The 12558-nt window shown below is 34.0% G+C and overlaps 1 protein-coding gene across 1 annotated transcript in view; it reads left to right on the forward strand.

Moving 5' to 3' along the window:
- Positions 1 to 10834, forward strand: part of LOC129224529 (chymotrypsin-like elastase family member 2A) — a 33674-nt gene extending 22840 nt beyond the window's left edge. The window contains exons 8-9 of the mRNA XM_054858996.1: positions 5893 to 6032; positions 10595 to 10834. Coding sequence (XP_054714971.1) covers positions 5893 to 6032; positions 10595 to 10780 — 326 coding nt within the window. The 3' untranslated portion in view covers positions 10781 to 10834. The remainder of the gene's footprint in view (positions 1 to 5892; positions 6033 to 10594) is intronic.
- Positions 10835 to 12558: the final 1724 nt, after the last annotated feature.

Genomic DNA, 12558 nt, shown 5'->3' on the forward strand with positions numbered 1-12558 from the left:
ATTAAACTTAAATAAATTATTCAAAAAATGGTCAGATCCTATGTTTTTAAACATGCTCTTTCAGAAAAAAATACTTCTGAAATTTTGGAAACGACTACATTAATGTTAATGACTTTATCTTCATTCAAAAGTTTTAATTTATGTCTTCAGTTTTCGACGGATAAACTCGAAGTCCTTTATGTTTCTACATTAAAATATGCGCAGATGATTTTTTTTTTTTTTTTTGACAACGAAAATTATTTTATTTTTTTAAGTTGACATTTTATTGTTTTTGTTTGTTTTGGAAAGTACAGTAATTCATTTAAAAAAATATTTTTTGGCAACAGGCGAAAAGCAAACTCTTATTTTTTTTTTGTTTTTTTGATATGATGTAGTTAACTTAATGAGCTTATTAATTTCTTTTTTTCTTTTTGAAAGCGATTAAAGGTTTTTTTTTTTTTTTTTTTTTTTTTTTTTTTTTTTTTAATGGAAAAAAGTATATTAGCTGCTTTGTTTAAAAGGTGCTGCTATTTTATTTGTTCGTTTATTTATTTTTTACGCATTTAATTATTTAGATGAGTGAGGCAAATTTTATTCCTAGAAATTGGCTTAAAATATTAAAAAAATATGTTTGAAACAATTTGCGATTTTAGCTATTTTCGAGAATATTGATCAGATACTAGAAAGTAGGTATGGGTATACAGGAAATTAGGCTCGTTTAGTTCAAGACGGAACTTCTTTTTATTTATTGAATAGCTATGGTAAATTCTTTAGCACTGGCTTAGGGGCAGCATTTTACTGCTTAAATGTTTGCTTAGTTTTAATTTAATTGTTATAAAATTATTTGTTATTGAATAATATTTTTCTTGTTAAAATAGCAAATGGCATTGTTAGTTACTATTTTACGTAATTAAACTGTTTCTTAATACTAATATGACATGTATAGAACTAATATTATTTTTTAAGCTGAACATGTTTTTTTCCCTAACCTCGAGTTTTCTGGCATGCCAGAAAGGACCAGACAAGTGTTATTGAAAATCTGGTGACCTCCGAATTTTGCGGCATGCTGGCTAATGCGGGTAATACGGTATTTTTTTTATTTAATTGCAATGCTATGCAAAATTCTTTAAGAAATTAGTGACCTCTTAGGAAGATGAGGCCCCAGATTCAGGTCAGGTAATCAGTTATGGTAGTCGGGCCTTACATACAAGTTGTCATTAGCGGTACCACTACCGAATTTTACTTTCTGGAGAACAGGGTTTGATCACGGCAATCCTTACATACATATAAAACACTATGCTATGATTTGAAATAGGTTTTAAACTGAAGTTTCAAGGTGGATTGACTCCTAACCCCCTCCCCTACAAGCAGTATTTCTCTCGAATCAGCGACATTCCGACAAATCAGCTTTTCATTCGTCAACCCTCTGAACAAATGGAATATTCTTTCCTGTTCTATTGTAATTAGGCTGATACTTAGACTTACAAGAAAGTTCCTGCATTGGTGTTAATAGATAACAAATTGACATAGGCGGATTTATGGGGGGGCAGAGGGGGGCAATGCCCCCCCAGTTTTGAGAGGACTTCATGTAGTAACAACACATTTTCCAAAAATTAAAAAAAAAATATTCTTTTTTCTCTTTTAAATAGTTTAGAAGGGCATGGGTGAATTTTTAGGGGGGCATAGGGGCAATGCCCCCCAGTTTTGGGAGGACTTTATATATTAACAACACATCTTCCAAAATCTTAAAACAAAAAAAATCATGACTTTTTTTTTTTAATAGTTCAATGAAAATGAAGAGAAAAGCGAATGTCCTTTTCTGATGGGAAAAAAGAAAAGAGAAAAAAAAACGAACATTAAATAAATAGTACAGCTGTCACTGGGGTGCTGAAAATGTGTCTTAATTCACTATTTTGGACTGAAAACCATTTGGACAAGTATATGAATGAAAATATAGGTTAAACGAGCTATACATTAAGCTGCAACACTTATAATAATTGACAATTGTTTTAACAAATTAGAACCTAAAGCAAAGGGGGAAAAACTCCCCCCCCCCTCCCATTTGCGCTGACAGAACGATCTACTCATTATGATTCGTGTCCACATTTCAAGTATATTTGTGCATAATATTTATGTTCTTAGTAGATTAATTGGCCTTTTGAGAAATTCTAAAAAAAATAGTTTTTTTTCCTTCTCTCTCTCTCTCTCTCTCTTAAAAAAAGAGAAAATAAATTCTATCGCAAACTGAATAAATTTCCGTTATCTGAGTGTTTTGATTCAATGAATGTTTTTACTTAGAGGAAGAGTACAATTTTAATTACTTAATAAATACTGTTTAAAAAGTCATAATCATCAAAGTCTAAGTGAGTCAGTCCTTGTCATTATTGAAATCTAAATAATTGAGTCATCAAAAGTTTTGGAAAATTTTGCTGAAATTTTATAAAAGTCTATAAAAGCTTAACAAAGATTGGTAAAATCGTAAAAATCCTTTAACCGTAAAAACTGACGAATTTTCGTAAAAATTACAAAAAAAAAAAATAATAATAAAAAAATATTTGTAGGTAAGAATGAATTACAAATGTGGCCGAATTTGCCTATAAGATAAACAAGCTATTGCTTAGGGCCCCTGCTTTGAAGTGGGTCCCTAACTCCCAAAAAAATTCATGATTCGTTCCTTAGAAAATGGAAATTGCTTGAAAAAACTAATTTCATTTTTAAGTGCTTGAAAACCTTGAATATTTGGAAACGTGTGGCTACAAACCTTAAATTTTAAATATTTCTAACAAATGGTAGAGGGGGAGGAATGCCGAAATATGTCAAATTCAGCTCATTGCCACATCCTGTATTAAAAATGTAAAAATCAGGGTTCTCACGTTGGTAACATATTATTTGAAATAAATTTTTGTGACTCACATATTTCATATCTTGCTATTTATTCAATCCCGAATGCAGTATTTTGGAAATTCTTTTGTATTGATTGCTTTTATCTTACTTCTTCTGCATATTGTCTATCTGTTTAGCACGGAAAAAAATACACACTACTTCTATTAATTTCTATTCGTTTTCTGCCCCACTTGCAACTGAAGAAAATTTGTGGTCATGAGAAATCTATGGTTTCTTTTTTCTTTGAAATTTAAAATAGCTATTTCTCACAAAGTTAGAACAGGACTGTAAAAATTTACAATCAAGTACTAAAATATCAGAGACTGGAAAGTACAAATGAAGTACATTAAAATTTTTTATTCATTCTAGAGTCCTTGAAAATAATTAGGTAAGTCTTTGAAAATCCTAAGCAAAGTGGGCTCCAATTACTTCTACTGCATATTGTTTTTCTGTTTACCCAGGAAAAAAAAATTATACACTACCTCTATTCCTTTTCGTTTTCTGCACTACTTATAATTAAAAAAAGGTTGTTGGAATGAGAAATCTATAGTTTTTTTTTTTTTTCCAAACTTAAAATGGCTGTTTCTTACAAACTTTGAACAATACTGTACAACTGTATAATATAGTTATCAATTTCTATGTCTATCCAGTTAAGCTTTATAAGGCTTCAAAATGCAGAATTTTATATCCATTTTACAAAATTTCTTCTGGGGGAGAAGCCCCCGGCCTCCTAAAATTGGAGATATTCTATTTCCCACTTAAAAGGGAGCCCTGTGTCACTCTCTTGATACCAACTCCCTCTCTTAAAGTCAATTAAAAAAGGACAGCATGAAAACACACATTAATGAAAACGACACACGAAAAAGTAAAGCATGGACTTAGGCATCACAGGAAACAGACAAAAACATGGGAGTGGGGGGGGAGGCAATAAAAATGTTGCTTAAAAAAAATTCATCCTGCCCCCCCCCCCCCAGGAACTCATTCCTAAATCCGCCTATGCAAATTGAAAGAAAAAAAATCGACAATACAGTGATTTTTTAAAAAGTATACTAAATGGCTACTAAAATTTTAATGTATACATATATACAGAGATATTTTAACGCGCCTTCTAGCGTATTTCATATGCTGAAAATTGGGAATACGCTTAAAAAATACTTAAACGTACGAGCTTTGTATTTTTAACCCCCGACGCACAAAGGAAAGGGGTTATAATAAGTTTGAGGTGTCTATGTATCTGTGACTTTGTGTATCTGTCTGTGGCCCTCTAGCGCCTAAACGGATGGACCGATTTTGAAAAACTTTTCTTTGTTCGAAAGGAGTTGATCGAGAGTGTTTTTAGCTAGGTTGCATCTTTGGATGTCATTAATTAACGAAGATATTAATTAAAAACCTCTAAAAGGTTTTTCACGATTTTTGCAGTGAAAACATATTTAAAAAAATTAAAATTTAATACCAAAATAAAGAGAATTTTTTCCCACGTCTGGTAGAATGTATTTGGAACTTCCATGTTGCACAGAATTCAAATTATAACGCTTTTTAAAGCAGATTTTAATAATGACTAAGCCTTTATTCGCGCAATTGATCTCCGAATTCATTGTTGGCCGACAAAGAAATTAAACGCAATGATTTAAAATTTTAATGTTGCCAGTTTCAATTTGTTAACAAATAAAATACTTGAAATTGATTTTTAATCTTAATATATAAAAATCAATGTCCTGAGATAACATATATACATATATATATACATATATATATCAACGCACAGCCGAAACCGCTGAAGCTTCAGACTTGAAATTTGGCAGGCATGTCCGCATGATTACGAAAGTAACCACTAAGAAAGGATTTTTCGAAATCTCAATTAGTTCGGGAGAAATTAATTAAAACCTCTTAATTTCTGCGAAATTAAAACCTGTTATTGAATTCAAATCCCTTATTTTCGAAGGCTTTCCTCCATTCAAATCATTATTCAGTACTTCATATCAACTTTTGGTCGATAGCGAACTATAAATTTGATATTGTTTTTGTTTCTCACGTGGTTCTTCGAGGCTTTTCTCAAGTCAAATCATAATGTTTCTGTCTATTGCTTTCATTTCTTCAAAACTAGAAACGAAGTTTTTTTAAGAACATCATCACAGGCGAACTATCCTTTTGAATTTAGAAGAGTGAAGTTTCCTGTTAAAGTTTGCTTTGCAATAACCATTAATAAATCACAAGGACAGACATTAAAAGTAGTAGGGACCAATTTAAGAGAAGACTTTTTTTTCACATGGCCAATGTTATGTAGCTTTCTCCAAAGTCAGTTCATCAAGCAGCTTAATAATTTTAGCACCAGAAAAAAAAAACTAAAAATGTTGTATACAAAGAAGTTCTTGCTTAAACATAGGTATATCAATAAAATGTGGATGGCCTGTGTTTGCAAAGATAATCAATACTTTAAAAGGATCGTTAATAACAGTTAAAGATCGGTTAAGGACAAAGGCATATATGTAAGGAGTTCAGGGGCCCCGGGATCCTCCCCAAATTAGAAAAAGTTGTAGGTAATAAGTAATTATTATAGGGGATTTTCGAAACTAGGAGCACCAAGCACTGTTAACCCCTGCTAATTCCATTACCCGAGCAATGCCGGGTACGGGAATGCTAGTAGTACACAAAGCTTTTAAAAGGAATTTCAATTTTCCCTCTTGATTCTACAGTTGCGACTCAGTCGGGGTTTTTTTATTTTTTTTATTTTATGTAGCTTGTTAGTCTCTGCTTTAAGAGAAGCTTTCGCAAAAGAAAAAAACAAAGTTTAATTTTCTTTCAGCAATGTATTACAGATTTGAAAGACGTTTGTATTATAAAACAGCAATGCTCAACCTGCGACACATGGGCTACATGCGGCCCGCCATGTTTCTCGAACCAGTAGGAAAAAGATTACATTAGTTTCAAATTGTCCTCATGTTAAACCAGCTGTTCTAAATCTCCCCCCCCCCCCCTCCCCGTCTCTCTCTCTCTCTCTGTCTAAAAAAAATATTTTCTTGCCTACGACAGGAACTGGTGGAGCACATGTTCTGAAAGAAGTCGATCTGTGGGTGGAAGACGATGAAGCTTGCTCAGGCGAATTTGGAGCTATTAACCCAACAACACATATTTGTGTCAAGAACAGAAATGGATGGCAAGATGTCTGCCACGTGAGTACTGTACAATACTGCAATAAAAATTGTCAACATATAAGGCAGAATCTTATTAATATTATAAAAAATTATAGCAGCTCTAAATGGCTTCAGAAATTATTTTTATTTATAAAAAGTCTAGATTCCGCGATATATATGTAACAATGGGGGTGTTTCCTTCCGTCAAACTTACTACTTTTAGTCACTGCAATTGATCGAAAAAGAAAAATAATAAAAATATGGAGGCAGAAAAAACTTATATTGTTCTAATAGTTATTTTTTACTAAATTTGTTTTAAGTCCGACTTTGGAAATAAGGCGTGGTCTTTATGGCGCCGTAAGTGATTTACTTTGGCATGATATTCCATTGGCGAGATAAATGTTTACGTATTGTTGTACAAAAGGTTACCATTAATAGTAATATTAATAGCAATAATGATGAAAATTTTGAAAGAAGGCTTTTCTGAAGCAAGCATGAAATTCATGACTATCATTTCGCTTTAATGTTTTCATCTTCATCCATGCCAATAAATGTCAATAGTTAACCGATTACAATAATTTTCCCAAAATATTGCGTTCTGCCCTAATGGCATCAGTGAATGGCATTTCATCACTTGTGATGTCATGAGCGATGTCATGAGCAGAAGCGTAAAAACAAAATTGAATCTGCGCACCGATGAAAATATTTTTTTTGCACTATTAAACCTTGTAAAATTGCTTTTAAAATGGTTAACTCCTATATTTTTAAGCATCTTCTTTCAGAAAAAAAAAACCTTCAAAATTTTGGAAACAAACCAATTTAAAATTTCATGGTGAAAATCTAGGTTTTATGTAATAGTAGTTTTAAGCGATTTAGTCTCAAATATTACAATGCGCGCAAAAATATTTTTAATATGTTTATTGCTTAGTTTCTGCTGTCCAAATTCAGAATGAAATTTTACGTCACTTTCCTTGCCGGGGTGCGGCATGTTTTTCTTTTTTTCTCCTAACTCTCAAATCTGTTTCAAGACCATTATCTCGGTGGCCTTCGAGTTAGCAGACGTTCGGATTACTGGGACTCGGATTAAAAAGGTTCAATTTCAGGATCATGCAATCATGATATTTCCTCGCGTAATCATAAGATCTCAGCAAAAACAACCCCGTTGTAAAAATTTCCCCACCAAGAAAACCTTTAACTCTTCCCCACAAAAAAGAATGCCTTCATCCTAAACCAAAAAACCCTCAGCCTTAAAAAGTCATGATCTCTAGTTTGCCTGCCAAGTATCTGCCAAACTATCATACTCCCTATTCTCCTCTTTTATCACACCTACTTCCGTTAGAACCTCCTCCCACCTTCAACTCCTCAGAAATATGGATAGATCCTTTAAATTGGTTATCTAGTTTGGCGGGAAGCTTTTCTAATTGAGGAGGTTGCTTGGTGAGCAAAAAGCATCCCGCCAAACTAGATAACCAATTTAAAGGATCTATCCATATTTCTGAGGAGTTGAAGGTGGGAGGAGGTTCTAACGGAAGTAGGTGTGATAAAAGAGGAGAATAGGGAGTATGATAGTTTGGCAGATACTTGGCGGGCAAACTAGATATCATGACTTTTTAAGGCTGAGGGTTTTTTGGTTTAGGGTGAAGGCATTCTTTTTTGTGGGAGAAGAGTTAAAGGTTTTCTTGGTGGAGAAATTTTTATAACGGGGTTGTTTTTGCTGAAATATCACATCTTTTTGCATTGATATTTTTACTTTGTCTGTATTTTTAGAATTGAGAATTTCAAGTCATAAATATTCAATTGAAACAACGTTGTTTTGTGTTTTTAAGGAACAATAATGGCAAGCTTAATTTTACGTCATGTTATTTTCTGACCAGTAAGATTCTCTGTTCGTTTGGTGAGAATTGGGCCGTTTAAATTTTATTGCAATCCTTGTATCCTCTCTGTTGCAAAGAAAACTGATTAAATAAAATATTTTAAATAATTTTGTTTCCAAACTTTACAACTTCGCTATAAATTCTATTACAGCTTGTTTATTTGACGGATTATTATTCAACATTTTCATAAAGTTTTTTTTTCTTTTTTTAATGTTTTACAACTGGGGGGGGGGGCATTTATTAATTGCGTAAGGGTCCCGAGGTGGAGGGGGATTGGAAAAATCTCTACATACCCTTACTTTGGGGGAGGGATCAACCATATTCTTACGTAATATTTTCCAAGTCGATATTTTATATTGGAAATCGTGCGGTCTAGTGGTTTCGAAGGGACCATATTTTATTTGCGTCTGAAAGGTAAAAAACGTATTAAGAGGAGCTGATATTTCTTTGTTTTACAAAGAATGATTTGTGTAAAATATAATAAAAGAATCGCGCTGGCATGTTTTACCCTTAAATAGTATCGCATCATAAACACAAAATACCGAAAAAACATTCAGTCTAGATTCCAACGTCTTAGTAAATATTTCTTTGCACGAAAAGGCTTAATTTAAAAATAATGAATTTAATAACGATTCCAGTGATGTAAGATTTGTTATTTTATTACTTTGAAAAGCGAAATATAATCTTGCGTATGAATAGGGGGGAGGGTTGAAAAATCTTACGTGCCCTTACATGAGGGGAGGGGGGTCAAAAATTGCCAAAATCATCCTTACGTAATTAATGAATGGCCCCTTGCGGGCTAAATTAATCTAGCTTTTCAGTTTTTTTTTAATGACTTCTTTTCTTAATTCGTGGGTTATTTTACGTTTTATGGGATAATTTTAATTGTTGGATGATTTACCTTTCTTCTGATGGAACTCTTTGTCTTGTTTAAAACCTAGTTTTGTTTAAAATTTCACTAAAAAGAGAAATTAATGTATGTTATTACCAAGCAAAATAAAAAAAAAACCCCAAGTCTTTAAATATTTTAAATTTGAATGTGTCAGAAGATGTATGCAACTGTATTCTACGTAAATCGCGGATATCACAAATTTGCCACAGCGCCTACATAAGAGCGTGGACTTAGCTCATTTCAAAAGTCTTGCTTAAATAAATTGCAAAAATTTTGTCTGTTAACAAATTACTGCAAAACACGGATATCCACGCATATATTTCAATTCATAATATGTTATGTTTGTGAAAAATGCATTGATTTATAAAATAAGCAAACCAATAAATAAGTGCTATTTTTCGCTTTCAATTATAAAGTTAGATGTATCATATTTATATGCGTACAGTTACATATAATATGTCATGCAAAATATTTTCATGGTTTAGCCCTAGTTTTGCCGACACATTTAAAATTCCCCCCCCCCTTAAATATATCAAAACTGAAAAACAGGAAGGAGAGAAAATTCGTATCGGTGAAACTGGGGGTGGGGGGGGGGGGGGGAGGACTGTATTCTAACCTTATTCATTGTTTCTCTGCTTAAATGTAAACAAACAACATAGAATCTTAAAACAGAAAGCCCGATGAGCTAGAATCTTAAAGTGAGCATGCGCAGTCGCTGTGCCAAATTTGTGATATCCGCAATCTAACGTCTAGTTGCAACTGTTCGACGCATCAGCTTAAGTTTAGCCATTTTGGATCGGATTTTTCATTGTTGTGCTGCTAGGGTTACCACAGCAAAGTTTCGGGTTTCACCAAATTTGCGGAAAATAATACTTCATTTAACAAATAATTCACGTGCCGCTAATAATCACTCGCAGTGAACAATCACCAAACGCGATTACTCGCTAGAAAAGACAACTACTCAAACACGCGCTCCGATCCCAAAAGGCTGATCTTAAGCTGATGTGCCGACTCGTTTATATAGGGGCCTTAGTTGGATCTGTTTTATTAGTCTTGATTGAATTTCATTTCCAAAGACAACTTTTGAATAATTGTTAGATCTTAGATCTGCTCTAGCCTTGCAATTACAGTCAGAGATTAAAAAACCCTATAAGCTGAGAGTAAGTACACATGAATTTAGGGGAAATTAGTGATTTTCAAACTTTAATTACTCCAGCCAATGATGTTCCTGGGGTTTGAATTTTTGTATATGTCCTCAATGGCCCCCCCCCCCCAAGAATATGTATGCAAAAAATCATTACCATAGCCGCCCGGGGAGCTGCTGCAGAACCCCAGGAAGGTACAATTTGGGAGGAAAAAAACAAGGGGGAGGGGGTCAAATGGCACAAAATGCACATCAGTAGGGAACAAGGAATGTGTGTTCGAGGGGATTGTATTTTGGTTTACGTCATCAGGGGCCACTAGAGATTAAGTATACCAAAAATCAACACCGGGGTCTTCGTGGGGCTGAGATACAGAGGGGTGAAAAACCCAGAAAACCCCAACTTGTTCTGTCGTGTAAACTGTTCTTGGTCGCTTTTTTTTTCTTTCGTCTTTCTTGGCGGTGGATTTGCTTTTGTTGGCTGCTGACGTTTAGTTTACTTGGCGGTGGGACGCTCCAGCGTCCCGTGATGATTTTATATTTCTTCAAGTAATCAAAGGACGATGTAATGCTTGAGTATTTCCTCGGCTTGCCGCCGATGTAGACACGTGATGCAGTGGCATATGTTAGCAGTGGCCCGAAGTCATTTTCCATATAACTATACATGTTTAAATACGTAATTTTAATATTTTAGGGTGACAGCGGAGGACCCTTAGTTTGCAAATCTAATGGAGTCTGGACCGTCTACGGTGCCACGAGCTTTGGAACAGCTGGGAACTTGGAAGGTGGTCTCTGCGCCATGCCCGGCTCCCACTCTGTCTATGCTAAGGTGTCCCACAAGTCGGATTGGATCCAGGACCAAATCAATTTATACAGCTGAATAAAATGAGTAATCAAGAATGTGTAAAATAAAGCTTCTGATTTTAATTTCGGATTTATTACACTCCTTGATAAATATTTTGTCATATTTTATAAAAAGCTCATCCATTCACAAAGATATAAAATAATGCATAACTCCTTCAGGAGTGTAAAAGGAAATATCGCAACGTAAATCGCACAAATTTGTAAAGAACTGCATACACGTGTTTCGGGGTTGCAAGAAACGCCTTTTCAAATGCAAAATAAGTGAGCTTAAGGATGAAAAGACGTTAGCAGTTCTTGGCAAAATCGCGTGGTTTAACTTTGTAATGTCTCTTTTTACGTTTTCCTGTACAAAATTATTCTAAGCTAAGGTAAACTAGAATATCTGAACTGAGTATTGTTGAAATGTTGACCAGCCTCGCCTCCAAAAATAAACAATGCAGCCCTTGAGTAAAAAAGGTTGGGGACTCCTGGATTTATTGAGAAGGGTGTTCCACACCCTTGTGTCTTTCAACTCAAATGCTTTATGCAGTTCTTAAAAACGTTACATTTGACAATAGCTAAAAAAATAATAATTAAAACAACTGCTTTTGAAAAATCCTGGCGTGATTCGAAATAGCAAATACAGCCAGGGGTGCCCCGATGGGAAGTCATGGGAGGACCCAGTGACCTTTCAAAAATTTCCTTGTTCGGCAAATTTTGTCAGACGATTCGGCAAATCTATCAGAAAATGTAGAGTTCCATCCGGCAAAATTATTATCATTCGGAGAAATTTGTTCCATTCGGCTTACTTTGGAGTTCCATCAATCATTTGGGAGAATTTCCGTCCTCCCAAAACTTTAAGTTAGGAGCGCCCCTTATTGCCGACATACAGTTATAACCAGGGGTTCTAGTCCAGTGAATTATTCCCTCTAAGGTGAAAGCATGATGCCTGAAGGTACAATGCAGGCCAGGAAATAGAGCAGAGGAGCCGAAACAGCATGCAATCGCAGAAAGACTTGCTGCCCATGCGCTTTTGCCTTAGACATACATTCAACCACTTCAATAAGGCGGACAAATGATGATTGCGTTTATGTGTCTTTCACATTGAATGAAGTACACCATTGGATTAAAACACAACTTTTCTAGGATTAATTATCCGAAATTACAAGCAAGTACAGCTTTTGATCACTTTGTAGCTTTTAGGGCTTTAAAACATAATTAAAAGTGTTTAAAAGTGCATTTATTGCTTTTCAGTTACCGTTGTTTAGTTTCAGTTTACCTTTACTATCGTGAAATTTCTATCATTCAAAACGCTACTAAAAATATCTCTCATTATTTTCTTGTACTCGATGAGCAGCTTTTATTAATCACCAAAAAAAAAAAAAAAAACGCCGGCAATAAGATTATCAATAATCAACAAGTGAGAACTTTAATAAAGTCCAGCTCTTTTTCATTTTTGCTTTTTCATTCAACTGTTAGAATCATTTCCTATTAGCGGTTAATGTCTCGATAGCATTAGAAATTTCTTTTGGTTTTTTAAGTGTCGAAAAACTTTATGAGCATTTTATTTCGTTACTCTTGATTAACGTTTATGAAACGATTTTGTTTTTCCGTAACTGTAATATCCCAGAATATTTTTGGCTCTTCATGTAAATAATCCATAAGTACAGCTGTGCTTCACTTTCGAAATGGGTCATGTTTTAGTAAATGTATAATTTCTCACATTATTTAAATAATTATTGGTCTTTAAATTATAACGTATTTGTGACAGATCTTTCATACCAAGTAAAATGGTAGATATGTATTGTTTTATTA

This window comes from Uloborus diversus, chromosome 6, assembly GCF_026930045.1.
Source record: "Uloborus diversus isolate 005 chromosome 6, Udiv.v.3.1, whole genome shotgun sequence".
NCBI classification, from domain to species: Eukaryota; Metazoa; Arthropoda; class Arachnida; order Araneae; family Uloboridae; genus Uloborus; species Uloborus diversus.